Raw genomic sequence first — 26,776 nt, 5'->3', positions numbered from 1 at the left:
TCAGTCTGCCTGGGTCTTAACCAGGTCCGACTCCAGGGTTTTTGCTACCCCAAGTAGAAAAAAACCCAACCAAACAAAAAACAAACCGCGATCATGATCTGCGAGAGCTCTACTGCTACCGCTTCAGTCTTCGGCAGCAGATCTTTCGCTCCGAGAGCGAGTGAGGGATCCAGAGCTGAATTGCCGCTGAAGAGCCAGATGTGCCGCCTCTTCCCCGTGGCCACTCCAAGCACCTGCTTGATGGGCTGGTGCCTGGAGCTGGCCCTCATCTGAACTATCTTTAGTAATTTTGTATCATTTGCAAATTTTGCCATCTCACTGTTTATCCCTTTTCCCAGATGATTTATGAATATGTTAAATAGGACTGGTCCCAGAACAGACCCCTGGGAGACACCACTATTTACCTCTCTCCAGTCTGAAAACCCACCATTTATTCCTACCCTTTGTTTCCTATCTTTTAACCGGTTACCAAGCTATGAGACCACCTTCCTCTTATCCCATGACAGCTTACTTTGTGTAAGAGCCTTTGGTGAGGGACCTTGTCAAAGACTTCCTGAATATTTAATTACACTATATCCACTGGATCTCCTTGGTCCACATGTTTGTAGACCCCCTCAAAGAATTCTAGTAGACTGATGAGGCATGGTTTCCCTTTATTAAAACCATGTTGACGCTTCCTGAACAAATTATGTTAACCTAGATGTCTGACAATATTGCTCTTTATTACAGTGTGAACCAGTTTGCTCAGGACTGGTCAGGCTTACAGGCGTGTAATGCGGGATCACCTCTGGAGCCCTGTTTACACACGGGCACTGCTGTGGCAGTGCTTTACGCTGCTTGAAGGTTGGTACTTTGCACTGGTGTAAAGCAGCTTTGGGCTGGGGCGGCTACCGAAGTAAAAAGCCCCCGAACCAAACAGCGGCGCCGGCAAAGCCGCCAAGCGCACACCACGCCCCGGCCACACAGAGAGCGGGAAGCCCCAGGCTGTGGCTGCCCCCTGCCCCGCCTAGCCCAGCCCAGGCACGCGCACGCGCACGAGAGGCGCTACAGCGCGCACTGACGCGAGTTGATGCCGAAGTCCGTTGGGTCAAGGCGCCCCAAAGTCCCACCCTCCTGAAGGCGTCATTCTTAGCCAGTGAGGTAAAGTGTTTGATAAACACGTAAATAAACCAATCAGAGCGCAGAGCGTAGGCACAGCCGTTCCGGGATTAGGGACTCCTCTCATCCAATCATTCCAAGCCAACTGAAGGAGTGACAGGCTGGGCGCCCTATGAGCGGCGAGGCGGGGCGCGCAGGAGAAGGCTGCGTACGGGTGGAGCAGGTCGGTGCCATGGCGGAGAGCGACTGGGACACGGTCACGGTGCTGCGCAAGAAGGGGCCGAGCGCGGCCCAGGCCAAGTCCAAGCAGGTCAGGGGGGTGCCCGGAGCCCGGGCCGGGGCGGCCGAGCGGGTCCCGTCAGGCGCGGCTCTCAGCCCCGTGCGCCTCCCCCCCCCGCGGCTGGGGACCGGCGGGTTCGGGGCGGAGCCGAGCGGGAGCTCCGCGCGGGCGGGCAGGGCCCGCCTAGCTCCGGCTGCCTCGGCCCTGCTCCCCTGAGCCCGGCCGGGCTCCCCCGCACCCGCCATGTGGGCTCCGAACGGGCGCGGGCCGCTGGCTGGTGCCGGGTCCACAGCGTCTCCCCTCGGGCTCCTTGTGTTCGGCCCCGGCCCGGCCGCAGGGCCAGTGCCAGGAGATCTTGTGCCCTAGGCCAAACTTCCACCTGGTGCCCCCCCCCGCTGCAGATCGGCTCATTGAGGGGCGAGTCCCTGTGAGCCTTTATAGCCCCCAGGCCAGCCGTGCCCAGGGCCTGCTGCTCAGACCAGCTTCCCCGTCCTGCCGCCTGAACTCCCCTGGAGGGTGCAGCGCCTGTGAGCAACCCCGGCGGCCCCCGCCCCAAGTCCACTCACTGGCTTTGCCCCAGCCATGGAGGAGCCAGCGCGGTGCCAGGGGGGCAGCAGCAGCCCTGCAAAGGTGGCGATGCTGTTAGTGGGGACCAGCTGTGCCCCCTGCCCAGGCTGTGGCCTGGTCTCACACCCCCCAGCGGCTCCTGCAGTGGATTCATGTGGGTGGTGGTCCCTGTGTGTCCCCCCAGCTCCTCCCCTCACTGCACTTGGCCTCTGTGGCTCCCGGGAGTGTGAGCTGCTGCCACTGCCCCTCCCAGAGCAGGCTCAGGGCCTGTGCCCTGGTACTGGCTCACATGCCTGGGAGCCGCAGAGCCCGAGTGCGGTGAGTGGGGAGCTGGGGGGGCACAGGGGGGCTGCTGCCCACATGTATCCGCTGCAGCATGCAGAAGCCCAGGGGGTGCTGGGCTGCAGGATGGGTGGGGGCGTGGCTGCTCCCTGCTAGCATCTCCGCTGCCTTTGTAGGGCTGCTGCCCCCCTGCGCCGCGTCTGCTTCTCCATGGCTTGGCTCACCGCTACTGCAAGCGGGATGCTCTGGCTCTCTGGTGCTTCCGGAAGGTGGCTCCTCCCTGCTGAGCCAGGGCACTGCTTTTTGGTGCCCATGGCCGCCACCTAGTTTGCCTAGTGGTTGCACTGGCCCTGCTGGCCCGGGGGGACTTTGTTTCAGCCCTAGGACAGTGGGACTTGCACTGGTGCTCTCTAACTGGGCTTTTGACGATGAGTGGAAGGTACGGGTCCCTTTTGTGCACCAAAATAATCTTCTTTGGAGTACTTGCATTGCTCACCACCCAAAACACATTTTGGAAGCGGGCTGGATATTTCCTGCTAGTAAGGGCCTTTTGTTTAGGGCATAACTGTACTGAATGGCATACTCTAATGCAAGTATCAGAGGGGTAGCTGTGTTAGTCTGGATCTGTAAAAGCAGCAAAGAATCCTGTGGCACCTTATAAACTAACAGACGTATTGGAGCATGAGCTTTCGTGGGTGATTACCCACTTCATCGGATGCATGCGACAAAGTGGGTGTTTACCCACAAAAGCTCATGCTCCAATACATCTTTTAGTCTATAAGGTGCCACAGGACTCTTTACTGCTTATACTCTAATACAGTGGTTCTTAACCAGGGGTCTGGGGCCCTCTGGGGGGCTGTGAACAGGTGTCAGGGGGGCTGCCAAGCAGTGTCAGCATCAGACTCACTGGGGCCCAGGGCAGAAAGCTGAAGCCCCGAACCCAGCCACCTGGGGCTGAAGCCTGAGCAACTTAGCTTTGGGAGGCCCCCTGTGGTGTATGGCCCTGGGCAATTGCCCTGCTTGCTACCCCCAAACGCAGGCCTTGGCTTGTATATGCAGAAAACCAGTTACTGTAGCACAAGTGGGCCGTGGAGTTTTTATAGCATGAGGGGGCTCAGAAAGAAAAAGGTTGAGAACCCATGTTCTAATAAACAGTACTGAATGCAGAATCATGTCAATCAATGCTCTGATGCAGCACAGTTGAAAAGAGTGTAAAATTAAAAAAGGGATTTTTGTCTAGTTTGGTTTGTTCCATTGCTGACACTTGTGGGGTAGGCTTTTTTCTAATAACTTGGTGTCTGTGCAGTAAGATTAATCTACCTAGATTATTGTACAGTGACAAATTGCTGCTGTTCTCTTGGAAAGCACCAAGATGTCACATGTTTTTTGCTGAAAAGACAGAATTGACATTTTGAGGCTTCACTCTTATCCAGGAAAAGCACTGACTTGGCAATAGAACGTTGTGCCTTGGATTGCTACTTCTAGTAGGAATAAGAAGGAATACAGCTGGAAATACAGAATTGCAGATAATCTAGTTCATCTTTTAATATATGCCTCTGCTAACCAGGCTGAGAGGGGCATTTGGCACAGATTCTAAAAAATTAAGCTCTCTTAAGCTCCTCCAGTGTTGCACTGGCTTGTTCTTGTGTGCGTTCAGACATTCAGTGGCTTTCAAAGGTCTCTAACATTAACAGTTCACTTACTGTATATTAAAAAGAATATTTCAAAACTACTGTGCATCAAAGAAGCTGGCTGATGCAACATAATTGGGAGGAGCTTCAACAAGTATAAACTGCTTGGAGTGTATGCCCTGCCCCAACCTCAATGGAAGGAGCCTTTGACCCACATTTGATGCTGCAGTTCGCCTATTGTCTATTTCACTGTTAAGGATTTTTGTGATTGGACTACAGCTTTGGGAAGAAGCTGCAAACTACCCAGGTGCATATTACTTATTTCACATGTGGGTTCATTGCCTGAAAACAGCCATGTAGCTGTTTCGTGCAACTACTGTTGAGTGGTAGTAAAAACGAACACAAATTCCTAACTGATAACAGCCCATCTGTGTACAGTCGTACAAAAAACCTGTATGATAACCATCTCTTAGCTATTTCGTAATCATCTGTCACCTTGATGCTTTTGCCCCTTGTGATACAGCAACTGAATACCAAATTCTGTGACCTTTGCCTATCATCTGTTTGTTCCTAGGTAGCTCTAAAAGTTCCGGGGTCAAACCAGAGCATGTAGTTTTGGTATCAGTGGAGATAAGTACTTATCTTATCTAACCTGTACTTAGTTTGAGTTTGTGTTAATACTAATGGTTAGTGCTGCATTTTGTTTGTTGGCTACTTCAAAAATAACCATCTATAGTCTAAGTATCAGAGGGGTAGCTGTGTTAGTCTGTATTCACAAAAGCAATGAGGAATCCAGTGGCACCTTAAAGACTAAGCATATGTCTACACTATGAAATTAGGCTGAATTGATTGAAGTCGATTTCATACAGTCAGTTGTGTCCCCACTTAAGACCATTAACTCGGCGGAATGCGTCCACAGTACCAAGGCTAGCGTCGACATCCAGAGCATTGCACTAGGTAGCTATCCTGCAGTCTCTGCCGCCCATTGGAATTCTAGGTTGAGCTCCCAATGCCTGATGGTGCAAAAGCATTGTCATGGGTGGTTCTGAGTAAATGTTGTCAAACCCCCTCTACCAGTGAAAGCAATGGCAATAAATTGTTTCTCGCCTTTTTTCCTGGGTTACCTGTGCAGACGACATACAGTGAGCTGAGCGGGCTCCATGCTTGCCATGATATGTCTCCGGGGTGCTGCCAGATGTGGTACTGCATTGCTACACAGCAGCAGCTCATTGCCTTTTGGCAGCAGATGGTGTATTACGACTGATAGCCCTCATCCTTGTCTCCTGGGAGCTCTTGTAGCTGACCTCGGTGAGGTCAGTTGGGGGCGCCTGGACATAAATAGGAAATGACAATGGCCAGCAGTTGTACTGCACCTTCTGCTGCCAGCCTAAGATGTATGAGAGAGATGGAGTGGATCAAAACAATAAAGAGACCAGATTTGTTTTGTATTCATTTGCTCCCCCCTCCCTCCATGAATAGTGGTGGGAGGGATAGCTCAGTGGTTTGAGCATTGGCCTGCTAAACTTAGGGTTGTAAGTTCAATCCTTGAGGGGACCATTCTGTGTGACAGCCCTGTAAGCCATGTTATCAGTTGCCCCTCCCTCTGTCAGAGCAATAGCAGACAATCGTTTCACGCCTTTTTTCAGCACAGACGCAATAGCATGGCAAGCATGGAGACCGCTCAGATCACTGCCGCAATTATGAACACTGTAAACACCATGCACATTATCCTGCAGTATATGCAGAACCTGCAAAAGCAAAACCCAGCGAGAAGGTGACAGCTGCATGGTGACAAGAGTGATGAGGACATGGACACAGACTTCTCTCAATGAGCAGGCCCTGGCAATGTGGACATCATGGTCTTAATGGAGCAGGTTCATGCCGTGGAATGCTGATTCTGGGCCCGGGAAACAAGCACAGACTGGGTGGACTGCATAGTGTTGCATGTCTAGGACGATTCCCAGTGACTGCGAAACTTTTGCATGTGTAAGCGCACTTTCATGGAAGTTTGTGACTTGCTTTCCCCTGCCCTGAAGTGCAGGAATACCAAGATGAGAGCAGCCCTCGCAGTTCACAAGGGAGTGGTGATAGCCCTGTGGAAGCTTGCAATGCCAGACAGCTACCGGTGAGTCAGGCATCAATTTGGAGTGGGCAAATCTACTGTGGGGGCTGCTATGATCCAAGTAGCCAATGCAGTCAAAGAGCTGCTGATATCAAGGGTAGTGACTCTGGGAAATGTGCAGGTCATAATGGATGGCTTTGCTGCAACAGGATTCCCTAACTGTGGTGGTGCGATAGACGGAACCCATATCCCTATCTTGGCACAGGAGCACCAAGCCAGCGAGTACATAAACTGAAAGGGATACTTTTCAATGGTGCTGCAAGCACTGGTGGATCAGAAGGGACGTTTCACCAACATCAACGTGCGATGGCTGGGAAAGGTACATGACGCTCACATCTTCAGGAACTCTGGTCTGTTTCAAAAGCTGCAGCAAGGGACTTTCTTCCCAGACCAGAAAATAACCATTGGGATGTTGAAATGCCTATACTTATCCTTGGGGACCCAGCCTACCCCTTAATGCCATGGCTCATGAGGCTGTACACAGGCAATCCCTGGACAGTAGTCAGGAGCAGTTCAACTATAGGCTGAGCAAGTGCAGAATGGTGGTAGAATGTACATTTGGACATTTAAAAGCACGCTGGTGCAGTTAGCTGACTTGGATAGACCTCAGCCAAACCAGTATTCCATTGCTGTTACCGCTTGTTGTGCTCTCCACAATAACTGAGAGTAAGGTGGAGACATTTATGGCGGGGTGGGAGGTTGAGGCAAATCGCCGGGGCGCTGATTACGTGCAGCCAGACACCAGGGCAGTTAGCAGAGTACAGGAGGGCACGGTGCGCATCAGAGAAGCTGTGAAAACCAGTTTCATGACTGGCCAGGCTGTGGTGTGAAAATTCTGTTTTTCTTCTAGATGACCCCCCTCCCTACCCTTGGTTCACTCTACTTCCCTGTAAGCTAACCACCCTCCCCTCCGCCCTTCGATCACTGCTTGCAGAGGCAATAAAGTAATTGTTGCATCACATTCATGCATTCTTTATTAATTCATCACACAAATGGGGGATAACTGTCAGCGTAGCCTAGGTGGGGTGGGAGAGGAGGGAAGCACCAGGTCACACTGCACTTTAAAACGTATTGAATGCCAGCTTTCTGTTGCTTGGGCGGTCCTTTGGGGTGGAGTGGTTGGGTGCCCGAAGTCCCCGCCACCACGTTCTTGGGCGTCTGGGTGAGGAGGCTATGGAACTTGGGGAGGAGGACGATTGGTTACACAGGGGCTGTAGCGGCAGTCTGTGCTCCTGCTGCCTCTCGTGAACCTCAGCCTTGTGCTGGAGCCATATCAGTTTGTTCCTCCAGTAGTCTCAGCATTGCCTCTTGCCTTCTGTCACCAAGCTGACACCACCTATCATCTTCAGCCTGCCACCTGTCCTCGCATTCATATTGTGCTTTCCTGGACTCTGACGTTGTCTGCCGCCACGATTCTGCTGGGCTCTTTCTGTGTGGGAGGACTGCATGAGCTCAGAGAACATTTCATCGTGAATGCATTTTTTTCGCCTTCTGATCTTCGCTGGCCTCTGTGAAGGAGAAGATAGTGTGAGCGTTGAAACATATGCAGCTGATGGAGGAAGAAAAAGGGAGAGTGGTAGTTAAAAAGACACATTTTAGAGAACTATGGGTGACTCTTTCACCGTAAACCTTGCTGTTAACATTACATAGCATATGTGCTTTCGATACAAGGTCGCATTTTTGCCTCTTATTGAGGGTATGCCAGTTTGGTGTGAGAGATCTTTCACGCAGGGCCGGGCAACAGAATTTGGCTTGCAGGCAGCCATGGTAAGATAGTCTTTTGGCTTCTTTAACCTTTATAACATGTGGGAATGGTTTCAAACAGCAGTGCCCTCATTTCCCATACCAAGCAGCCGTTGGGTTGGCCATTTAAAAGGAGGAGGGGGTTGTGGTTTTTGGATTAACGTGCAGCACAAACCCAACTAAATACTCTCCCCACACACACACTCAATTCTCTGGGATGATTGCTTCACCCCTCCCCCCACCGTGTGGCTAACAGCGGGGAACATTTCTGTTCAGCCACAGGCGAACAGGCACCTCTGAATGTCCCCTTAATAAAAGCACCCTATTTCAACCAGGTGACCAGGAATGATATCACTCTCCTGAGGAGAACACAGAGATAAAGAACGGATGCTGTTTGAATGCCATCAAACACCAGGACCATACGCTGCCATGCTTTGTTATGCAATGATTCCAGATTATGTGCTACTGGCCTGGCATGATAAAGTGTCCTACTGTGGAGGACGGAATAAGGCTGACCTCCCCAGAAACCTTTTGCAAAGGCTTTGGGAATACATCCAGGAGAGCTTTATGGAGATGTCCTTGGAGGATTTCTGTTCCGTCCCCAGACATGTTAAGACTTTTCCAATAGCTGTACTGACCGTGAATGCCAGGGCAAATCATTAAACACTCTTGCTTTTAAACCATGTGTAATATTTACAAAGGTACACTCACCAGAGGTCCCTTGTCGACCTGACGGGTCCAGGAGGCAGCCTTGGGTGGGTTTGGGGTGTACTGACTCCAGGTCCAGGGTGAGAAACAGTTCCTGGCTGGCGGGTGAAATGGTTTCTCCGCTTCCTTGCTGTCAGCTATCTTCAGCCTCCTCCTCTTCATCTTCCTTGTCCCCAAAACCTGCATCCCTGTTGCGTGCTACTCCATTGACAGAGTCAAAGCACAGGGGTGGGGTAGGGGTGGCTGCACCACCTAGAATGGCATGCAGCTCATCATAGAAGTGGCATGTCTGGGGCTTTGACCTGGAGCAGCCGTTTCCTTCTGGTTTTTTGGTAAGCTTGCTTCAGCTCTTTAAGCTTCACGCAACACTGCTGCAGGTCCCTGTTATAGCCTCTGTCTTTCATGCCCTTTGAGATTTTTTTCAAATGTTCGGGCATTTTGTCTTTTGGAACACATTTTGGAACATTTTCCTCAAACACAAGTCCAGTGGGACTGCATCTACACTTCAAAGCAATAGGGATTGAACCCTGGGTCCCAGGTTGACTCAGATTCAGACCCTTCACCCCCAAGGAGTCCTGGAACTCTGGGTCAGAGCCCTGGGTTAGGGGCACCTGCCCCCCCCCCCCAAGCTTCATACCATACTTGGGTGCAGTTTGCAGCAGGAGGGAGAAGCGCATTTTATTTATTTTATCTCTACTAAAGATAGTGTATAAAAGCTTGTAAGGCTCCAGAATTGGTACCTCAAGGCTTGGGATTGGGAATATTTTGTGGTATTGTCTCCCTGATTTTTCTAAATTTACATATAAACTTAAAATATGGCTTTATTGGGGTTTGTATATTTTTTCTTTATATATTAATTAGGAGTACTGTATCAATCAGCTAATTTCTAAGAGTGTGTCTACACTACAAAGTTAAGTCGATTTTATGTAAATTGACATTGATCCTCCAATTTAAGCAAGTCGATATTGTGTGTCCCCACTATGCTCATTGTGTTGGCAGAGTGCATCCTCACTGACAGGGCTTGCATCAACACATGGAGTGCTGCGCTATGGGTAGCTATCCCACAGTGCATGGAGCCGAGTGGAATTTTGGGTTGGGCTTACAATGCTTCATGGGACCAAAACAGTTGCACAAGTGGTTATAACATGGCGTTAGCCACCCTCCCTGAAATCAACGGCAAAGAAACCAAGCCTTTTTTCGTGCCTTTTTTCGTAAGCCTGGGTTACCCACGCAGATGCCATAGCACAGCAAGCATGGACTCCGATCAGCTGTACACTGTTGTTGTGAGCATTACAAACACCTCATGTCTTACCCTGCAGTATATACTCAGCAGGAGCTGCCTCATGGAACGATGTGATGCCATACAAGCAGCCCTGCTGGAAGCCATATACTGGAGCAATTTGCAGTTGCTGGTGACTGTTGCAAATCACCTTGACAAGGTGGAATGCCACTTGTGGGCCCAAGAAACAAGCACTGACTGGTGGAACCACATAGTTATGCAGCTATGGGATGGCGAGCAGTCGCTGCAGAACGTTCAGATGTGTAAGGCCACTTCCATGGAACTGTTTGAGGAGCTTTCCCCAGCCCTAAAGCACAGCAATAGTAAAATGAGAGCTGCTCTGACAGTTGAGAAGCGAGTGGCGATAGCTCTTCGGAAGCTTCCAATGCCAAACTGCTACCGGTCAGTGGGGAATCAATTCAGAGTGGGTGTATCTGCTGTGTGGTCTGCTATGATCCAAGTTTCCAAGGCAATCAATAGACTTCTGCTACGAAGGGTAGTGACTCTGAGCAATGTGCAGGGCATAGGGAACCGCATAGTGGCAAAATCATCCACTAACTGCGGTGGGGCTATAGACAAAACGCATACCCCTATCTAGGCACCATACCACCTTTGCAAAGAGTACATAAACTGAACTTCTCAATGGTATTGCAAGCGCTGGTAGATCACAGGGGCCGTTTCACCGACATCAATGTGGGATGGTCGGGGAAAGGTGCATGATGTGTGCATCTTTAGGAACTCTAGTCTGTTCTGGAAGATGCAAGCAGGGACTTTTTTCCAGACTGCAAAATAACCATTGGTGGTGATGAAATGCCAGTTGTGATCCTGGGAGACCCAACCTACCCCATGCTCCCATGGCTCATGAAGCCGTACAGAGGCAGCCTAGACAACAGTTAAGGACCAGCTCAAGCATAGGCTGAGCAAGTGCAGAATGGTGGTGGAATGAGCCTTTGGATGTTTAAAAGGCTGCTGGCGTTGTTTGCTTACTAAGTTAGACCACAGTGAAAGCAATATCCCCATTGTTGTTACTGCCTGCTGTGTGTTCCATAATATCTAAAACAAAGAGAGAAAAGTTTCCGGCAGGGTGGAGGGTCAAAGCAGATCACCTGGTAGCCAATTTTGAGCAGCCAGACTCCAGGACAATAAGAGCACTTGGAGGGGCTGTGCATCTCCATGAGGCTTTGCAAACTAGTTTCAGCAATGTGACCCACAATAATGTGATACTTACATGTGGTGTTCCTTATCAAGCTACCCCCTTCATTGCATTTTTCTCCCCTGTAAACTCCATCCCCACTCACCACAGTGTGCTGAATGAATAAAGAGCCTTCTCTTGTGAGGGAATGGGCTCCAGAGTTTAAAAACAGTTCTTGGCTGTTTGGGGAGAATGGATCCTCCACTTGCCTTCCTCGCATTCTCCTCCTCTTCCTCGTCAACAGTGTCATCATTGTTGCCCTAGGTCACCCAGGGCTCCTGGGAGGTATCCACAGAGCATTTTGGGGTAGTGGTGGGGTCGCCACCAAGAATCACATGCAGCTCCTCATATAAGTGGCATGCCTGTGGCTCAGAACCAGAGTGGCTATTCACCTCCCTTATCTTCTGGTAGGTTTGCTGAAGTGCCTTTATTTTCATGTGACACTGCTGCATGGCCCTGGTATAGCACTTTTCCTACATGCCCTGCATGATTTTTGGCAAAGATATCAGCGTTTCTTCTGCTGGATCGGAGCTCTGCCTGCACAGACTCTTCTCCCCACACAGCAATAAGATCCAGCACCTCCTGCGTACTCCATGCTGGCGCACATTTGTGGCCTTGAGCATCCATGGTCAGCTGTGCTGACGAGCTCTCCATGCTGATCAAACAGGAAGTGAAAATTCAAAAGTTTCCAGGGCTTTAATAGGGAGGCGACTGTTTCCTGTGTACCTGGCTGATGTGCAGTGGAGTTGAAAGTGATCTCCAGAGTGGTCAAAATGGAGCAGTTTGGGACACCTCCTGGAGGCCAATTCATTCAAATTACATAATGCAGTGTCTACACTATCCCCATGTCCACCCTTGGATGTCAAATCAAGCACTGCGCCTCTCATGGAGGTGGAGTACAGAAGTGAACTTTATAGGTCCCTTAGGTCGACGGAAGGGGACTCAGTAATGTAGACACCTATTATTAAATAGGTCAACATTAGCCATGTTAGGTCAAACTTTGTAGTGTAGACCAGGCCCAAGTTATCTGCAAAAAACTTAGTTATCAGGTGCCTAAGTAGCCACTCGAGTCGTGGGTAAAGTTGCTGTCTTCTCCCGACCCCCTTCCCAATCTGAAATAGTACCCCTGCCCTGGGTTCGCACAATTTATGTCAATTATGCTTGAGCATGAGTTTGAACCTTGGGCTTAAATTGCAGTCTAGACACACCTCTGGACAACAGTGTTTAAAAGAGAACTGGATAAATTCATGGAGGTTAAGTCCACTAGTGGCTATTAGCCAGGATGGGTAAGGAATGGTGTCCCTAGCCTCTGTTTGCCAGAGGGTGGAGATGGCTGGCTGGAGAGAGATCCCCTATGTTCTATCCTAACCCATTTTACATTGCTTTCTCAGTAATAGGAACAATAGAGTAATGTAATGTTTCTTTCTCAAACTGGGTGAGGGAAGATTAAAATCCACATAACGTAATTTTTTTTTTCCAGGACATCCAAAATGTCTCAGTTAATATGGAGAGTTCTTCCATGTACTTCTCAGAACTAATAAATCTCGTCTCCAGCTGGCAAAGCAGGCTACTTCCTTCCCTCTCCTTTGGTAGCAGAATTGTTGCTGGTTGCTTGGATACTTGCTCAGGGAGGATTTTTTTGCTAGCAGCTTGGCTGTTTGTGGATGATAAATCCATTCTTTATTAGTGTTTAAATAGAGGTCTGTGCCTTATGTTAATGGAACTAATCTTGATAAAGTTAAATTTCTTATTTCTAGGCAATCTTAGCAGCGCAGAGAAGAGGAGAAGATGTAGAGACCTCCAAGAAATGTAGGTATTTCTGTCGGGGGTGGGTAAGGAAGGACAGGTTCATGTTTTCCTTTAACTTCATGGTAACCCCTGTCATGGTTTTAGAGTTAATTGCACACACACACACCCCAGTCTTCCTCAAGAGTACCCACTTCAGATTTCAGGCTCCCACCCCTTGCCTCTCTCAGGCAGGGATGTTTCTCTCTCTTCCCCTCAGACTGGGGATTTAGGCTTTTTGCAGTACCTCTGCACTTCTGTGATTTTCCCCAGCACTGTTTAGCCTTTCCCCAGGGGTTACAACAGTGTACTAGTTAAAAAGCAAATTGCATTTAATAGGAGGGTGAAAGCATTACAGAGGGAGCATGTTAAACAAATAGAAGTTCCCATATGCATGGTAAAAGCTTACCAAAGGTCATCATTCATCCTATGCGGCTCTAATAAGCCAAAGTCTTCGAACCCTTCTGCAAGGGTTCCCTCCCATCCGCTCTCTTAGACAGAAGGTCATGGCCATTTCTTGAATTAGAAAGAAGACCCCCTTGTCAGTTTTAATCTCAGCTTTTTTTTATGCCAAAAACCTTTTCATTGTCTGGTCTCTGGAAAACCCAGTGTGAGGCATTTATATGCCAACCTCCCCAGGGGGTGATACCTCTCTGGAGGTGGGTATTTGCATCCTGAGTGATTCACTTTAATCCCACTGGCCACCAAACAGCTGATTGGTGGTGGGTGGGAGCCACTGGGAGGGCGGGGTAGTTGCTGATCAGTTGGACTATTTTCCGCCCCCGGAGCACCCACAGAGTTGGCATCTGTGCATTTATGCTGCTCTGACTCTGGGCTTGTCTACATCAGAAAGTTGCAGCGCTGGTGAGGGAGTTACAGCGCTGCAACTTTGAAGGTGTACACATCTGCAGGGCATCACCAGCGCTGCAACTCCCTGTTTGCAGCGCTGGCCGTACTCCCGTTTTGTCTGGGGTGTAGAGGATCCAGCGCTGGTGATCCAGCGCTGGTAATCCAATGTAGACACTTACCAGCGCTTTTCTTGACCTCCGTGGAACGAGGAAGCCTCTGGTAATCAAGCTGGTCTCCTTTCCCGGTTTGCTCTCTCGTTCCCGGAACCCCGAGCAAGCAGGTCTCCTTCCCTGCGGTTTGCGGGGTGGCTCCGGGAACGCGAGAGCAAGCCGCGGCGAAGCTGGTCTCCTTCCCCGGTTTGCTCTCTCGTTCCCGGAGCCACCCTGCAAACCGCAGGGAAGGAGAACCGCTTGCTCGGCGGTTCGGGGAACGAGAGTGCAAACCGGGAAAGGAGACCAGCTTCGCCGCGGTTTGCTCTCGCGTTCCCGGAGCCACCCTGCAAACCGCAGGGAAGGAGACCTGCTTGCTCGGGGTTCCGGGAACGAGAGAGCAAGCCGGGGAAGGAGACCAGCTTCGCCGCGGTTTGCTCTCTCGTTCCCGGAACCCCGAGCAAGCAGGTCTCCTTCCCTGCGGTTTGCAGGGTGGCTCCGGGAACGCGAGAGCAAACCGCGGCGAAGCTGGTCTCCTTCCCCGGTTTGCTCTCGCGTTCCGGAACCCCCCTTGAAGCCGCCCAACAGCGCTGCAGTGTGGCCACATCTAACACCACTTGCAGCGCTGGTTGCTGTAAGTGTGGCCACTCTGCAGCGCTGGCCCTATACAGCTGTACTAATACAGCTGTAACAACCAGCGCTGCAAAATTTTAGATGTAGACATGGCCTCTGTAAAGTGGGCCCTTACAGTGGGTATAAATATCATTTGCTCCTAAATCAAGGCCCCTTTATATTTATTGAATTATGTAAAAAGGACTTGCTGTAACTGAGAAATGGGCTCTATATCTTTTTAAAAAATAGACTTGCTTTTTACATCAATTACTTCATTTATGTATTTTGCATTTACAAAACTATAAAAACAGATGAAGCCTTTTTTGGGAAACTACCAAAAATATAATTTGGGCTAAAATTCTTTAATCCAAAAAGGCAGCCTGGAGCAAATATTTAAAAGATAAGTTCCTTGTGGCTGATGTATATAAAATAGAACTGTTAACAGAGTCTTTAACCATAGCAAACACTGTTATGCAGTGGAACTAAAATAATACATATTTCCATAAATTCACTCTTTCAAAATACAAGTGAGATATATAAAAATAGCTATTGCACTCATTTTTTAATTATGAATTCAATCGTTACAGATGTTGGAACTCTTGAAATCTATTATGTTGACAACCTGAGTATTTAAAGTTCTTAAACATTTACATAAGACACACTTTTAAAGAAGTGTAAATGTATTTACATAATACAGTGTAATGGTACTATTCTGTCTATACTTTGTGGCTTTTCCCCTAAAAACCCTAAAGAAAATAATGAATATTTAAGACCTCTTAACTCACAACAGTCCTTCAGTCTTTGTTTTGCAGAGGTCTCAGGTCATGCTCTGACAATACATAATATATGTGCTTCAGTAGTTAAGGTTAATAGGGAAAGTTTAAGAAAAGAAAGGGGAGAAGTTAAGAATGTTGATTTTTAAATTTATGCATTTCCTTTCTTGATGTTGATTGTAATAAGGTAATCAGGAAAAGGATAAAACACATCTGTAGCTCACTAAAGTACCCTCTTCTAATAGTTAGCTATATGTAATGATCACTCTTGAAAGCAAATATAAATTTAAGTGGAAATAGAAGGGGGGTTCAGGGGTAGTCAATTATTTTTTGTCCAGGTCCAAATTTCTTGGCCAAGGTATAGTCAAAGTCCGGATTCCAGAGAAACATTTTTCACAATGCAAGTGCCCCTGTTCAACAAACACATACAATGCTGTGCATTAGTAATATGCCCAGGGTGTATTGCTTATATTGTTTAAATGAAATCAAACCACTGTATAACCTAAAAATAACCTCCAAGAAAGATGTAATAAATCACATAGATAAAATGTCAAATAGATGTAAATATAGCATTAAAACACTTTCAGACAACTGTTTTGTTTTGAATTTGTTTTGAGTTTACAAAGAGTATTAACTTTGCTTTTGTCAAATAAAAGTATTGGCATATATAAAACCATCTTCGATACTTTCAAGCCTTTTGTGGCTTATTTAGTATTAGTATCAGAGTTTGAAAGAAAACAGTTCATACATGAGCTCTGTATCTTAGTTTTATGATTCAAGTCTTTCATTTAACAAAACACACCCACACACATGTATTAAGCAAAAGAATCATGAATAATCACTGTGAAATATCTGTTAAAACTTCAGTATCACCACTGAGAATGAAATGTTATATGGCAATGCAGATTTAAAATAAAATATGCATGATGAATATATAATACTCCTCCCCATCAGTGGGAAAAGTGACAGGCCCTGTGCTGGACAAGGACCTTTAAGTTTGGAGTGAGTTCAGTCAAGGCAAGACGACTCCAATCACTCCCCTCCAGTCCCCTCATTCCCCATGTCGCCTGCCAGCTCCCTATCCAGAGAGGCTCCCGCCATCCCACTCACTCAGTCCAGCTGCCAGCTCGTTCCTCCACATGTCCTGCTTGTCCCATGCCTGCGCTGCTATTGGCTGGTGGGGCTGCGACTGCACAGGCAGCCACTCTAGGGACGCACTGCACCCAGCTGCCTGCCCCCTGTTGGGGGGGCCCCGCGCTGGGAAGCAGACAGCTCTAGCCCAGGCTCGGCTTCACCCCATTTGACCTTTGTTTTGGGAGGGGTGGCTACAAGGGGGAGAGGGTTAAGGCAAGTTTTGGGGTAACTATAGCCCTCCAACACTGCACCTGACTCCAAGGTTCCACATTGGCCCTTCTAAATAAACAAGGAAACATAACCAAAAACCTTAAAGTTAAGAGTTTTGTCTATTACTAATAATCAGGTATGGAAGCAAAAATACTGTGCTCTTCTTGCTTTTCAAAGTTTTTCTGTGTGTGATGTTAGAAATTAAGGTCTCTTACAGCCTGAGAGAGTCTGATAACTGGAGATCTAATGAACTGCCAACAGCCAAAAGAGTGAAAACTTGGAAGGGAAGGGATTTTTATTCAGACTGTTTAAAACTTTATGGATTTTGTTGTTGTTGCTAATGCTGAATTATCTTTAATGATTAACATTTTGGAGAAGGAACGTCTTTATTTAAAGAGTCAACACCCACACCCCTTGGATTATTCAGCGAAAACTAACTGCATCATCTGAGACCTTCAGTGGGTCCTGCAGTAAACCAGGGGAGATGGGAGTTGACACTGATCTCTTTAAAAAAAATAAAAATAAAACAACAAAACCTTTCAGTCTTTTATTTCTTGACACAACAAGTGGGACTATGCTAATAACACTTGCGGAGGACAAAAAGTTGGGAGGTAGTGCCAGTATGGAGGAGCACAGACTATAGCGTGAAGATCTGGATGACCTTGTAAACTAGAGTAATAGGGTGAAATTTAATAGTGCAAGGTTATGCACTAACAAAAATTCTTGTTGTTAGTCACTATCAGCTGGGGACTTATCAGTTGGAAGTGACAGAGGAGGAGAAAGACCTGGGTGTATTGGCTGATCACAGGATGACTGAGCTGCAAATGTCAGAAGGTGTGAAAAAGGTTAATACCGCCCTAAGATGCATTGGGCTAGGTATTTCCATTAGAGACAGGGAAGTATTAGTACCATTATACAAGGCACTGCTGAGCCCTGATTTGGAATACTGTGTGCTTTTCTGGTCTCCCATGTTTAAGAAAGATGAATTCAAACTGGAACAGATGCACAGAAGGGCTATTAGGATGATCTGAGGAATAGAAAATCTTCCTTGTGAGAGGCGATTCAAAGAGCTTGGCTTGTTTAGCCTAAGCAAAAGGTATAAATACATCAGAGGGATAAATACCAGGGAGGGGGAAGACTTATTTAAATTAAGCACTAGTGGAAACACAAGATCAAATGGCTATAAACTGGCCATGACCAAGGTTAGCCTTGAAATTAGATGAAGGTTTCTAACCATCAGGGGAGTGAAGTTCTGGAATGGCCTTCTAAGGGGAGCAGTGGGGGCAAAAAACATAACTTGCCTCAAAACTGAACTTGATACGTTTATGGAGGGGATGGTGTGGTGATAGACCATATGCCACTGTAGGCAATCGATGACTGCCAGTAGTAAAAAACCCCTACATCTGGAAATGAGACACTAGATGGGGAGGGCTCTGAGTTACTGCAGAGAATTGTTTTCCCATATACCATTTGGCTGGCAAATGTGTGCACAAGAGAGAGGTAATTCTGCATGTTTGAAAAACAGCCTTAACCATTCATCTGACAACACTAGAAATTCCTGAAATCCTTGACCACAAATGAAAATTAGTTCTACAGAAAGTCAAAACTGGACACATCTGTAATCTAGTGTGGGCATAGAGCTTTCAGGTGTATAGGTTGAGGTTTGGATGGAATTAGCTTTGTTGCTTGATTATGCAATGTGATTATTTTATACATGTACACTAAAATAATATGAATTGTGAGAGTATTTGGGTACTTAGCTACGTTCCTTCAGATGAGTGTACTTTAACTTTTCTTGGTCCATGTACATTTTATTGAGTAACAGCTTTAGGACAAAAACAAGGCCCTTCATACTTCCTAGTGTGGTAGACTTGAAGTTCTGTAGCAGTTTAAAGTCAACTTAATATATTAAACTGAAATATGAAAACCAATAATCCAGTAGTCTTTGTGTGTTGGTAGTGCGTTACACTTTATTCTGGCCCAAAATTTTCAGTTTTCAACATGGCACAGACTGCAATGTACAATTCCATCATACAAGTTGTGGTGGGAGTGGTAGGGGATCTTGGAGTGCTTGGCAGCTGGGGTAGGGGGGTTGCAGGATGAAACATTAACAGGGCTTCTGGTAAAATGGCCAGCAGCGTAGTTTAGATTGTTGTCATTAGGTTTTAGACCAGCCAATTAAAATGAATAAAGTAGTTAACCCCTGTCTCAGGTCTTATTTCAGGCAGTCTGCAGGCAACGTTGCCTCCGTTACCCTTGAGTTTTGTTTGAAAGGTTTTCTTTGCAATCATCAGTGATTGTTTTTCTGTTTTTTTAAATTAAAAGCTTAGGTTCTGAAGAGTGATTCTGGGGTAACTTCTACATCAGTGGAGTGCACAGGGACCTGGCTCAAGTTAATGGTGACTTGAATGGGTGGAGTGATGAATGCTGAAAACTCTACAAAGCTTAGGGAAGTTGACTGACTTTCATCAAAGTGCTTGTTTGTCCTAGTACGGTTTTGACACCTGCCTCTTCTTGATTTTGTTTAAATGCTAGGGGCCGCAGGCCAAAACAAGCAGCATTCGATCACTAAGAACACAGCTAAGCTGGATCGGGAAACGGAGGAGCTGCACCATGACAGAGTCCCCCTTGAGGTGGGCAAAGTAATCCAGCAGGGCCGACAGAGCAAGGGCCTGACACAAAAGGATTTGGCCACGGTAAGTGCTTATCAGTATCGTTTGGTCTCTACTCCTGCTTTTCCTCAGCCAGACTCTGTGTATGTGAGGGAGCTGGGTTGTAAATGGTGTCAAGTTAGCCTCCTGACTGGTAAATGGTGAGCTGGTATCATCAAGGGTTAATATAACACCACAAAACTTTGCAGTTAACTAGCAGCTCAGGTGGTGGACCAGGGACCTCTGTCTGGAACCTGTGAACACTCTTTAAGAACTGCGAGCTATGTTGTGGGCTGGAGTTAGCTTTCTCTCTAACTGACTTAGCCCTAGCATAGTAATTTCTGGCGGAGGTGTTGAAAACCTATCTGTATCTGAGCTTTCAAACAGAAGTATCTGCCATGCTGCTGGACTGCAGTAGCTTGTGGATACTCTCCAATTTCTTGAGAGTGAGGCAGACCTTTTTACAATACAACTGTTATCAGCATGGTAGCACCCAGACAGAAGAAACCAATGATAGGCAGAATTCACTCTTGCAAGCCTGGTGTACTTCTGGGAAGATGCAGCCACTCATGTAATATGGGATGTCTTGGGTTTGTGTTTCTGAATGTTCACTGTTTGTTAAACTGATGTGTTTAAAGCACATCTTCTTTTTAGAAAATCAATGAAAAACCACAAGTTATTGCTGACTACGAATGCGGAAGAGCAATCCCCAACAACCAAGTTCTGGGCAAGATCGAAAGAGCCATCGGTGAGTGTTAGATGCATAGTAGCATCTAAAACCGCTTCAGTGGGGGGGGGGGGGGTGGAGGATGATGCTGCTGTCGATGAACATCTACACTTAACTTCTTTCCATTGCACCCAGCATTCTCTAGGGCAGCAGCATGTGTTGCTCCGCCGGTAGGATACTTGGGGGCTTGAAGTCAGTGCTGTTTCATGGGTTCACCTGTGGTAGTGGTCACCAACTGATCAGTCGTGATTGACAGGTTGATCCTAGAGGATCTCTTGGTCGATTGCAATCTCTAGTGTTGTAGCAGCGCTGCTGCTAAGGCAGGCTCTGTGCCTTCCCTGGCCCCACGCTGCTCCCAGAAGTGGCCAGTGCAACCCTGGGGTGGGGGGGAGCAGGAGTCTCACGCTGTGTGCTGCTCCTGCCTGCAGGCACTGCCCCCGCAGCGCCCATTGGAATGGGGAACTGTGGCCAATGGGAGCTGTGGGGGAAGTGCTTGCAGAGAGGGGCAGCATGCAGAGCCATGTGCCCCCCGCCTCTCCCCAGGGGCACATTGGCTGCTTCTGGGGGAGGCAGGGTAGGCAGGGAGCCTGCCTTAGCTGTAACCCTGCTACACCACCAACCGGGAGCTGCTGGAGGTAAGTGCTGTTTGGTGGGAGGCCGCACCCCAACACTGAACCCCCTCCTGCACCTCGAACCCCAGCCCTGACCTCTCTCCCAGAGCCACCACGCTGTACCCAGTCCTGCACCTCAACACTACCCTAGCCCTGACCCCTCCCAGAGCTTGCACCCCTCACCCCCTCCTGCCTCAGCTCAGCCCAGAGCCCCCTCCCGTACTGCGAACACTTCGGCCCCAGCCCAGAGCCTGAGCCCCCTCCCGAACACCTACTCAAGCCTAATGAAAGTGAGTGAAGGTGGGGGAGAGTGAGAGGCAGACAGGGGGGGATGGAGGAGGGGGCGGGGCCTTGGGGAAGGGGCAGGGTGGATCCTGGGTAGCCCTTAAATTCAAAAAATGATCTTGGGCATAAAAAGGTTGGAGACCACTGACCTATGGGGTTCACGTTGCATCCTAACATTAAGATTGTTTCTGCTGATTCAGAAGCGGGAACTCGGAAGCTTTCAGCCCTCTGCAGGCATTAAAAACTCACATTGTTTCAGTGTCTTGGACTTGCTCTGTGCCATCCAAAAATAGCACTATCAGACAGACATCTGAAGGCCTTATGTAAATCCAAAGTCATGTGTTTGGCAAGTAAACAAGGGTTATGTGAATACATTGGGGGTGGGAGGAGTGCCCAGCTTTCTAGTTATACAAAGCCTTAATTTTTAGATATTTGTAATGGACTAGCATATCTGCTGCTAAGACCATCTCAGATGGCTTTTGCAATGATGCTTAGTCAGTAGAGTGATGTTTCTCGGACTAGTGATTCTCTTCCTCCCCTCTCCCCCCGTGTATTCTTCAGGAAGTGACTGCTAATGTCCTATAAATTACCTGAGCAAGGATCAATTTTTCTAATTACCTGTTACAATTTCTTTTCAGTTATGTATAAAGCCTGATTTTTTTTCTTAAATAAATCTCCCTCTAGTGTACTTGTCCTGTCTTGCAATGGATGATTTCTCCCTTCCCTCACTCCAACCACCTTAGTTCATTTGTTGAGCTGTTTGGGGATTCATGGTGAAAAGTATGTTGGGAGGACTCAAGTCAAACTGCTGAAAGTTGTCTCCTTTGTGTGTCATTCTAGGCCTTAAGCTACGTGGAAGGGATATTGGAAAACCACTTGAGGCTGGCCCAAAAGGGAAATGAAAACAAAGCCTCGAAATCAGTTTGTTCAGACTGATCTCATCTGGCTGGTGCTCTTTAACCACCAGAATCTCTCTTCATATTGCCAAGCAGAACAAGGAGGTTTCAGACTTGCTTGGGGGGGATGGGGGCCTGCAGAATTTCTACCTGCTGAAAAAAGGCAAACTTAAGTGATTTTCCTGATTTCTGTGTTTTCCTTTCTCCTTTCTGGAGATTAAGAAACTAAACCCAATAAATAATGCATCTGATTTTGCCATAAAAGTGTGTCTTGGTGTTCAGAACTAGCTATTGATCAGACAGTTGGGTGATCTGAAGTAAGATAATTTAATTGGAGCAATTTTAAGGGAGGGTGGGTTGTAAGTATTTGGGAGAGGTGGGGGTTGGTTAGAGCCCATATTGAAAAGGGGTTGGTTTGGGGCACTATATTGGAATGACATTTGTTTGTTCCTTCCAGCCTGTTTTAAAGAGATGTATAATAAAGTTTGTTACCCTTCAGTTAGCTGGTGTGATCATTTTGTCGGTCTGTCTGTTGGAGATGGCTCACCGCCCCAGCACCTGTTTAGAGTGTAGGACTACACATAATGGAACATGCATAGAGCACTGAGGACGTCATGAAGCTCTAAAGTCAGAGAGAGCACAGGAGGCGTCAGATGTTTCCAGAAGCAGTGAAGTGACATGTTCTTCTGTCTGGCTTGGGTCAGCAGCCTTGAACCATCTGAAACAAGTCATGGTGTTGACTGTGGCTCTAGTGCAGTGGAGGTAGGTTCAAAGAGCAGGGTCATCGCAAAGAAGGTGACTTAGACTACACCAGGAAACTTCCAGCTAGTCAAACATAAGTACTTCTACCCAGCACCGTTCTCTTTTGTACCAAGCCAGTAGTTCCCAATGGAACTGGACAAACTTCCTTTAACCAAAATGGGTGCAAATATTCTGAGCTTGCCAGGGCTCATGCTAGAGATGACAGCTCAGTGTAACTTAGTGTCATGGCCTGAGTAAGGTCAGCACTGCATCTTATGACCTCTATATTGTACTGCAAGAGAGACACTGATGAAATCTGCACATTTCTCTGCTGAAATGTAACACTTCCCTTCAACCAAGTTTTCAGAATGATGCTTCTGAAGAAGCTAGACTTGCACAACATGTGCTTGTACTTGTACAGAGGCAGAACCAGTTGGCTAGCAGCTCTAGACTATATTCTGTGGTTCAGACTGCAGGCTTCCTATTAGCTAAAATGATGCTGTACTTCAGTGTCCACAAATACCGCTGTGGGTAGTGGGAAAACAGGCTGAACAAGAATAATTCCTGTACAATAAGAAAGTAGGGCTTGAGCCACCTGATCTTCAAAAGCTGTTTGTTAGCCGTGTGAGAAACTGAGGGCTTTGATCTCCCCTTCATGTTCCTCAGTAGGACTCTGAAATGACCCCATTCTTCATTGTCTCTGCTGTTCCCTGGAGCCCAGTGCACATGGGGAGTTTAGCTCATGCTCTGAATACTAATGCAATGCAACCATTTCAGGCACATGGCCCCTTCACCCTGACTTCTCCTCAGCATGCCTTTGATGGAGGGAAAAGGGGATGGTGAGATACAGTAACTGGTTTGCCCAAGGTCATACACAAACTGGCAGAGCTTGGACTTGAATCCAAGGCAATGGCTGTAGCTATTGCACCATCTATCTCTAAGTTCAGTTGATGTACTATCCCCTTTGGGGGCCAGTCTTTGGACCTAAGGAGCTTCTAGTAATCAGCACACTCACTTCTTTTTATTTGAAGATAACTTTGACATACTGAAGGTTGTATAGTGTTTAAGAGATTAATAAAGAGTCAGATTAGGATTTTAGTCAAATAGCTTCTGAGACTGTAAAGGGAGAAATTGGTTTGATACATAGCTGCACTTATTGTAGAATAAAGTACTAGATTGCTACATAACAGGGCCATTTCTACCCTGCTTCTTGGAGGGGAAGTAATTCTTAGGTGCTCACAGCTGCTTTGATGCAGATACCCATGACTAGGCTTGGGAGGATTAGATTTATCATTACATGGCACTTACACCTTACCCTCCCAAAATGACCATTTCCATCAGTAATGAAAAGTGACAGAAAAATGCTGCTTGAGAACTTAGTTTAAGGATCTTTATATATAGTGGTGCATGATGTTGACAGTTTGTTTTAATGGTTGCAAAATCTTAACTCTTTGAGTTTCAACTTCTGTCATTAAGAATCATTCCCTCCCCCTCCGTTTTCCCCAAGTGAACGTTAAAAAGAGATACAAAAGGCTTAAAATTATATCCCTTAAAATTATAAAAACCTTGTCAAGCCGACCCCTGACAGTCACGAGCTTCAGCTTCTTCCCTGTAGCTGTGTCTTATTTAATTTGAATACATAATTCCTGTTTGTGTCTGATCTGGTATTTGCCAGACACCAACCAGTCCTGGATCGGAGCCAGCGGTCCCGGCCCTGGCAGCCCCACAGATCATCCAGAAGACACAATGAGCGTGAAGGCCTTTTAGGCTCATTCCTGCTGTTGAGCAGGAGATGCTAATGGGAGACAAAGCTCAAATTGATGTTCAATGTATTGAGTGCAGTGGAGGAAAACATCTATATTGGAATCAATGACTGTTTTGTCTTTCACTTCCTAGTAGAAGAGAGGATATCATCAGCTGAAAAAATAACTTTTGCTGCCACCAGACAACTGCATAAACACTTGGGCTTCAAGAAAGCGGTCAGTGAGCTGAAATCAGCTTCAGCACTCAACAGCTACTGGTGCTTTGTGACAACCCAGTAATGTTAGTTAACATGATGAACCTGGAACCTATCCCCACTGGAGCTAGAATCAAGGGAGTTGTGACATTCACATTAAATGAAAACCCTATGAGTGGGGACCCTTTTTGTGTAGAAGATTGCATTATTTTAGTGAAACGGCAGACCATCCAGATGTTCTTGGTGTATGAGGATAGAGTCCAGATAGTGAAGGAAGTGTTCATTATGGAGTAATCCTGTGCCTTGGTAGATGGTCATTACTTATGCCTTGCATTCACTACACAATATATCATATTGAATTATAATGCTGTCACCATGCAGTGATGAGAAATGGCCAGTTGTGAAAAGGATAGGCAGACAGAAGTTTCTGCTGGCTGGACCTGTTAGGTATGTTTGCAAATGTGGATGTGTAGCAGGGTGCTGGTGCAAAAGCACCTAATTACCGCTGCTCAGCCAGCTCCAATCAAGAGAAATAGGTTGGGGCTGGTGAAACAGACCTGATGCCTGGCCTGCGGATTGGCTCCACCTGCAGGTCTGACAAGTCAGCAGTTATAAGGGCTGGGAGCCAGCAGAAAAGCCAGCCAAGGGAAAGGTCAGTCTCCTAGCTGTGGGCTGACTGCAGGAAAAGGGAACTAACCCTGCATGCCTTGTACATAGCTCAACACTGGTGGTGGGAGAACTGTGTGTATAAATAAAGCCACGGGTGCTGCATAACTAGAGGCCTCTCTGCACTTTATTGGGACAGGGCAGTGGACTCGTCACAGGATGGCATGTGCTCCTGTGCACTGGTCAGAGACTGATTGGAGCAGCTCTGTGTTTTCCTTATGGAGTTGCTCTAGATGAAGTTTATTACAGTGCATAGTATGCTGGATCAACAAGGAAAACAGACCCTACCTTTTAAGGAAGGCCACATCCTACAAGACTTTGAAGCGAAGGTAATTATAGCTACCAGTAAAGGTGTGTACATCTTGGTGCCATTACCTTTGGAAAGGCAGATTCAAGATCTTCTAACCCGTCAGAGTGGAAGAAATCCTAATCTTAGTAAAGGGAGCCCGAAGGAACATATAAAAAAGCAGCCAGTTGTGAACCAAGCGAACAGCCAACAGAGGACAGATAATAGAGGGAGTTTGCCTAGGAGTTTGCTTTGGGGGAGTTCCCACAGAGTTTTTTTGTGTTTTTTTCAGGCTTCTGTGAGCAGTAAATACAACACTGAAGAGGCTCTTAGAAGGAAGACATTATGGGATAGTGAGCGATCAGCTGTTGTGACCTGCACAGGATGTGCCATGTTTGTCTTTCTCCCGGAGGATAGACGCGACTTCATGTGCACAAAGTGCAAGCTGGTCTCCATATTGGAAGAGAAAATTAAAGGGCTAGAGACCCAAGTATCAACCCTGTGTTGCATCAGAGAAAATGGAGATTTTCTGGATAGAAGACAGCGTTTGGTACAGCAAGCTAAAGAATCAGAGGGTGCAGTGCAGAACAGGGAAGAAAATTGGCAGCATGTGACCTCCAGAAGAAGAAAGAGGAGAACCCATTTACCTCGAAAGCAGATAGAGGTAAGAAACCGTTTTCAGGCTCTCTGCACAGGTATTATGGTGGAGAATGGTTTGGAAGACTCATCTGAGGGGAAGGGATCGGAAGGGAGACCCCATTGACTGGAAGCATGGGATGCATTGTCCTAGGGATGGGGTTCCATGACCACCACTCCCAAGAGGAGGAGATGGGTGGTGGTAGTCCCCCCTAAAGAGAACGGAGTCATCCATATGCCGACCAGACCGGGAAACTCAAGACATGCTGCTTGCCTGGAGCTAGAATTCAGGATGTGATGGAGTGTCTGCCGAGACTGATCAAGCCCTCAGATCGCTACCCCTTCCTACTTCTCCACATGGGCACCAATGATACCGTCAAGAATGACCTTGAGTGGGTCACTGCAGACTGTGTGGCTCTGGGAAGAAGGATAAAGGAGTTTGAGATGCAAGTCGTGTTCTCGTCCATCCTCCCTATTGAAGGAAAAGACCCCGGAATGGACCATCGAATTGTGGAGGTAAATGCCTGGTTACACAGTTGTTGTCGGAGAGAGGGCTTTGCATTCTTCGACCATGGGATGATGTTCCAGAAAGAAGGATTGCTAGGAGGAGATGGGATCCACCTAACAAAGAGAGGGAAGAGCATCTTCACAGGCAGGCTGGCTAACCTAGTGAGGAGGGCTTTAAACTAGGTTCACCGGGGCATGGTGACCTAAGCCCTGAGGTAAGAGGGGAAGTGGGATACTGGAGGAAACAGAAGGAGGAAGGTACAACAGGGGAGGCCTCCTGATCCCTACTGGGAAAGTAGGGCAATCGGCTAGTTATTTTAGGTGCTTGTACATGAATGCAAGATGCCTGGGAAACAAGCAGTAAGAATTTGGAAGTCCTGGCACAGTCAAGGAACTATG

The 26,776-nt window shown here is 47.4% G+C and overlaps 1 protein-coding gene and 1 pseudogene across 3 annotated transcripts; both read left to right on the top strand.

The window, feature by feature from the left end:
* Window positions 1-1,255: 1,255 nt before the first annotated feature.
* On the top strand, window positions 1,256-22,082 carry EDF1 (endothelial differentiation related factor 1). Of its 3 annotated transcripts, none has more exons than XM_030535265.1 (5): window positions 1,256-1,321; window positions 12,660-12,711; window positions 18,950-19,110; window positions 19,720-19,813; window positions 21,529-22,082. In XM_030535265.1, the coding sequence occupies exons 1-5, from the start codon at window positions 1,271-1,273 to the stop codon at window positions 21,588-21,590; spliced, it is 420 nt and encodes a 139-aa protein (XP_030391125.1). In that variant the 5' UTR covers window positions 1,256-1,270; the 3' UTR covers window positions 21,591-22,082. The 3 variants fall into 3 exon arrangements, with proteins under 3 accessions (XP_030391125.1, XP_030391126.1, XP_030391124.1); XM_030535264.1 differs by having other exon boundaries at window positions 1,273-1,408; XM_030535266.1 differs by lacking the exon at window positions 21,529-22,082 and having other exon boundaries at window positions 1,270-1,408; window positions 19,704-19,812.
* Window positions 22,083-23,966: 1,884 nt separating this feature from the next.
* Window positions 23,967-25,568, top strand: LOC115636183 (annotated as a pseudogene).
* Window positions 25,569-26,776: the final 1,208 nt, after the last annotated feature.

The sequence above is a fragment of the Gopherus evgoodei genome, chromosome 16, assembly GCF_007399415.2.
Source record: "Gopherus evgoodei ecotype Sinaloan lineage chromosome 16, rGopEvg1_v1.p, whole genome shotgun sequence".
Lineage (NCBI taxonomy): Eukaryota > Metazoa > Chordata > Testudines > Testudinidae > Gopherus > Gopherus evgoodei.
Note: the sequence above shows the minus strand (reverse complement) of the source record. Positions and strands in the feature narration are given on the sequence as shown.

Excerpts from the sequence above, each read along its gene's own strand:
- EDF1 (XM_030535264.1), top strand. The coding sequence starts at position 1,331 with ATGGCGGAGAGCGACTGGGACACGGTCACGGTGCTGCGCAAGAAGGGG. Across the intron at positions 12,712-18,949 it reads TGTAGAGACCTCCAAGAAAT|GGGCCGCAGGCCAAAACAAG; the intron begins GTAGGTATTTCT and ends TTTAAATGCTAG. Across the intron at positions 19,111-19,719 it reads CACAAAAGGATTTGGCCACG|AAAATCAATGAAAAACCACA; the intron begins GTAAGTGCTTAT and ends TCTTCTTTTTAG.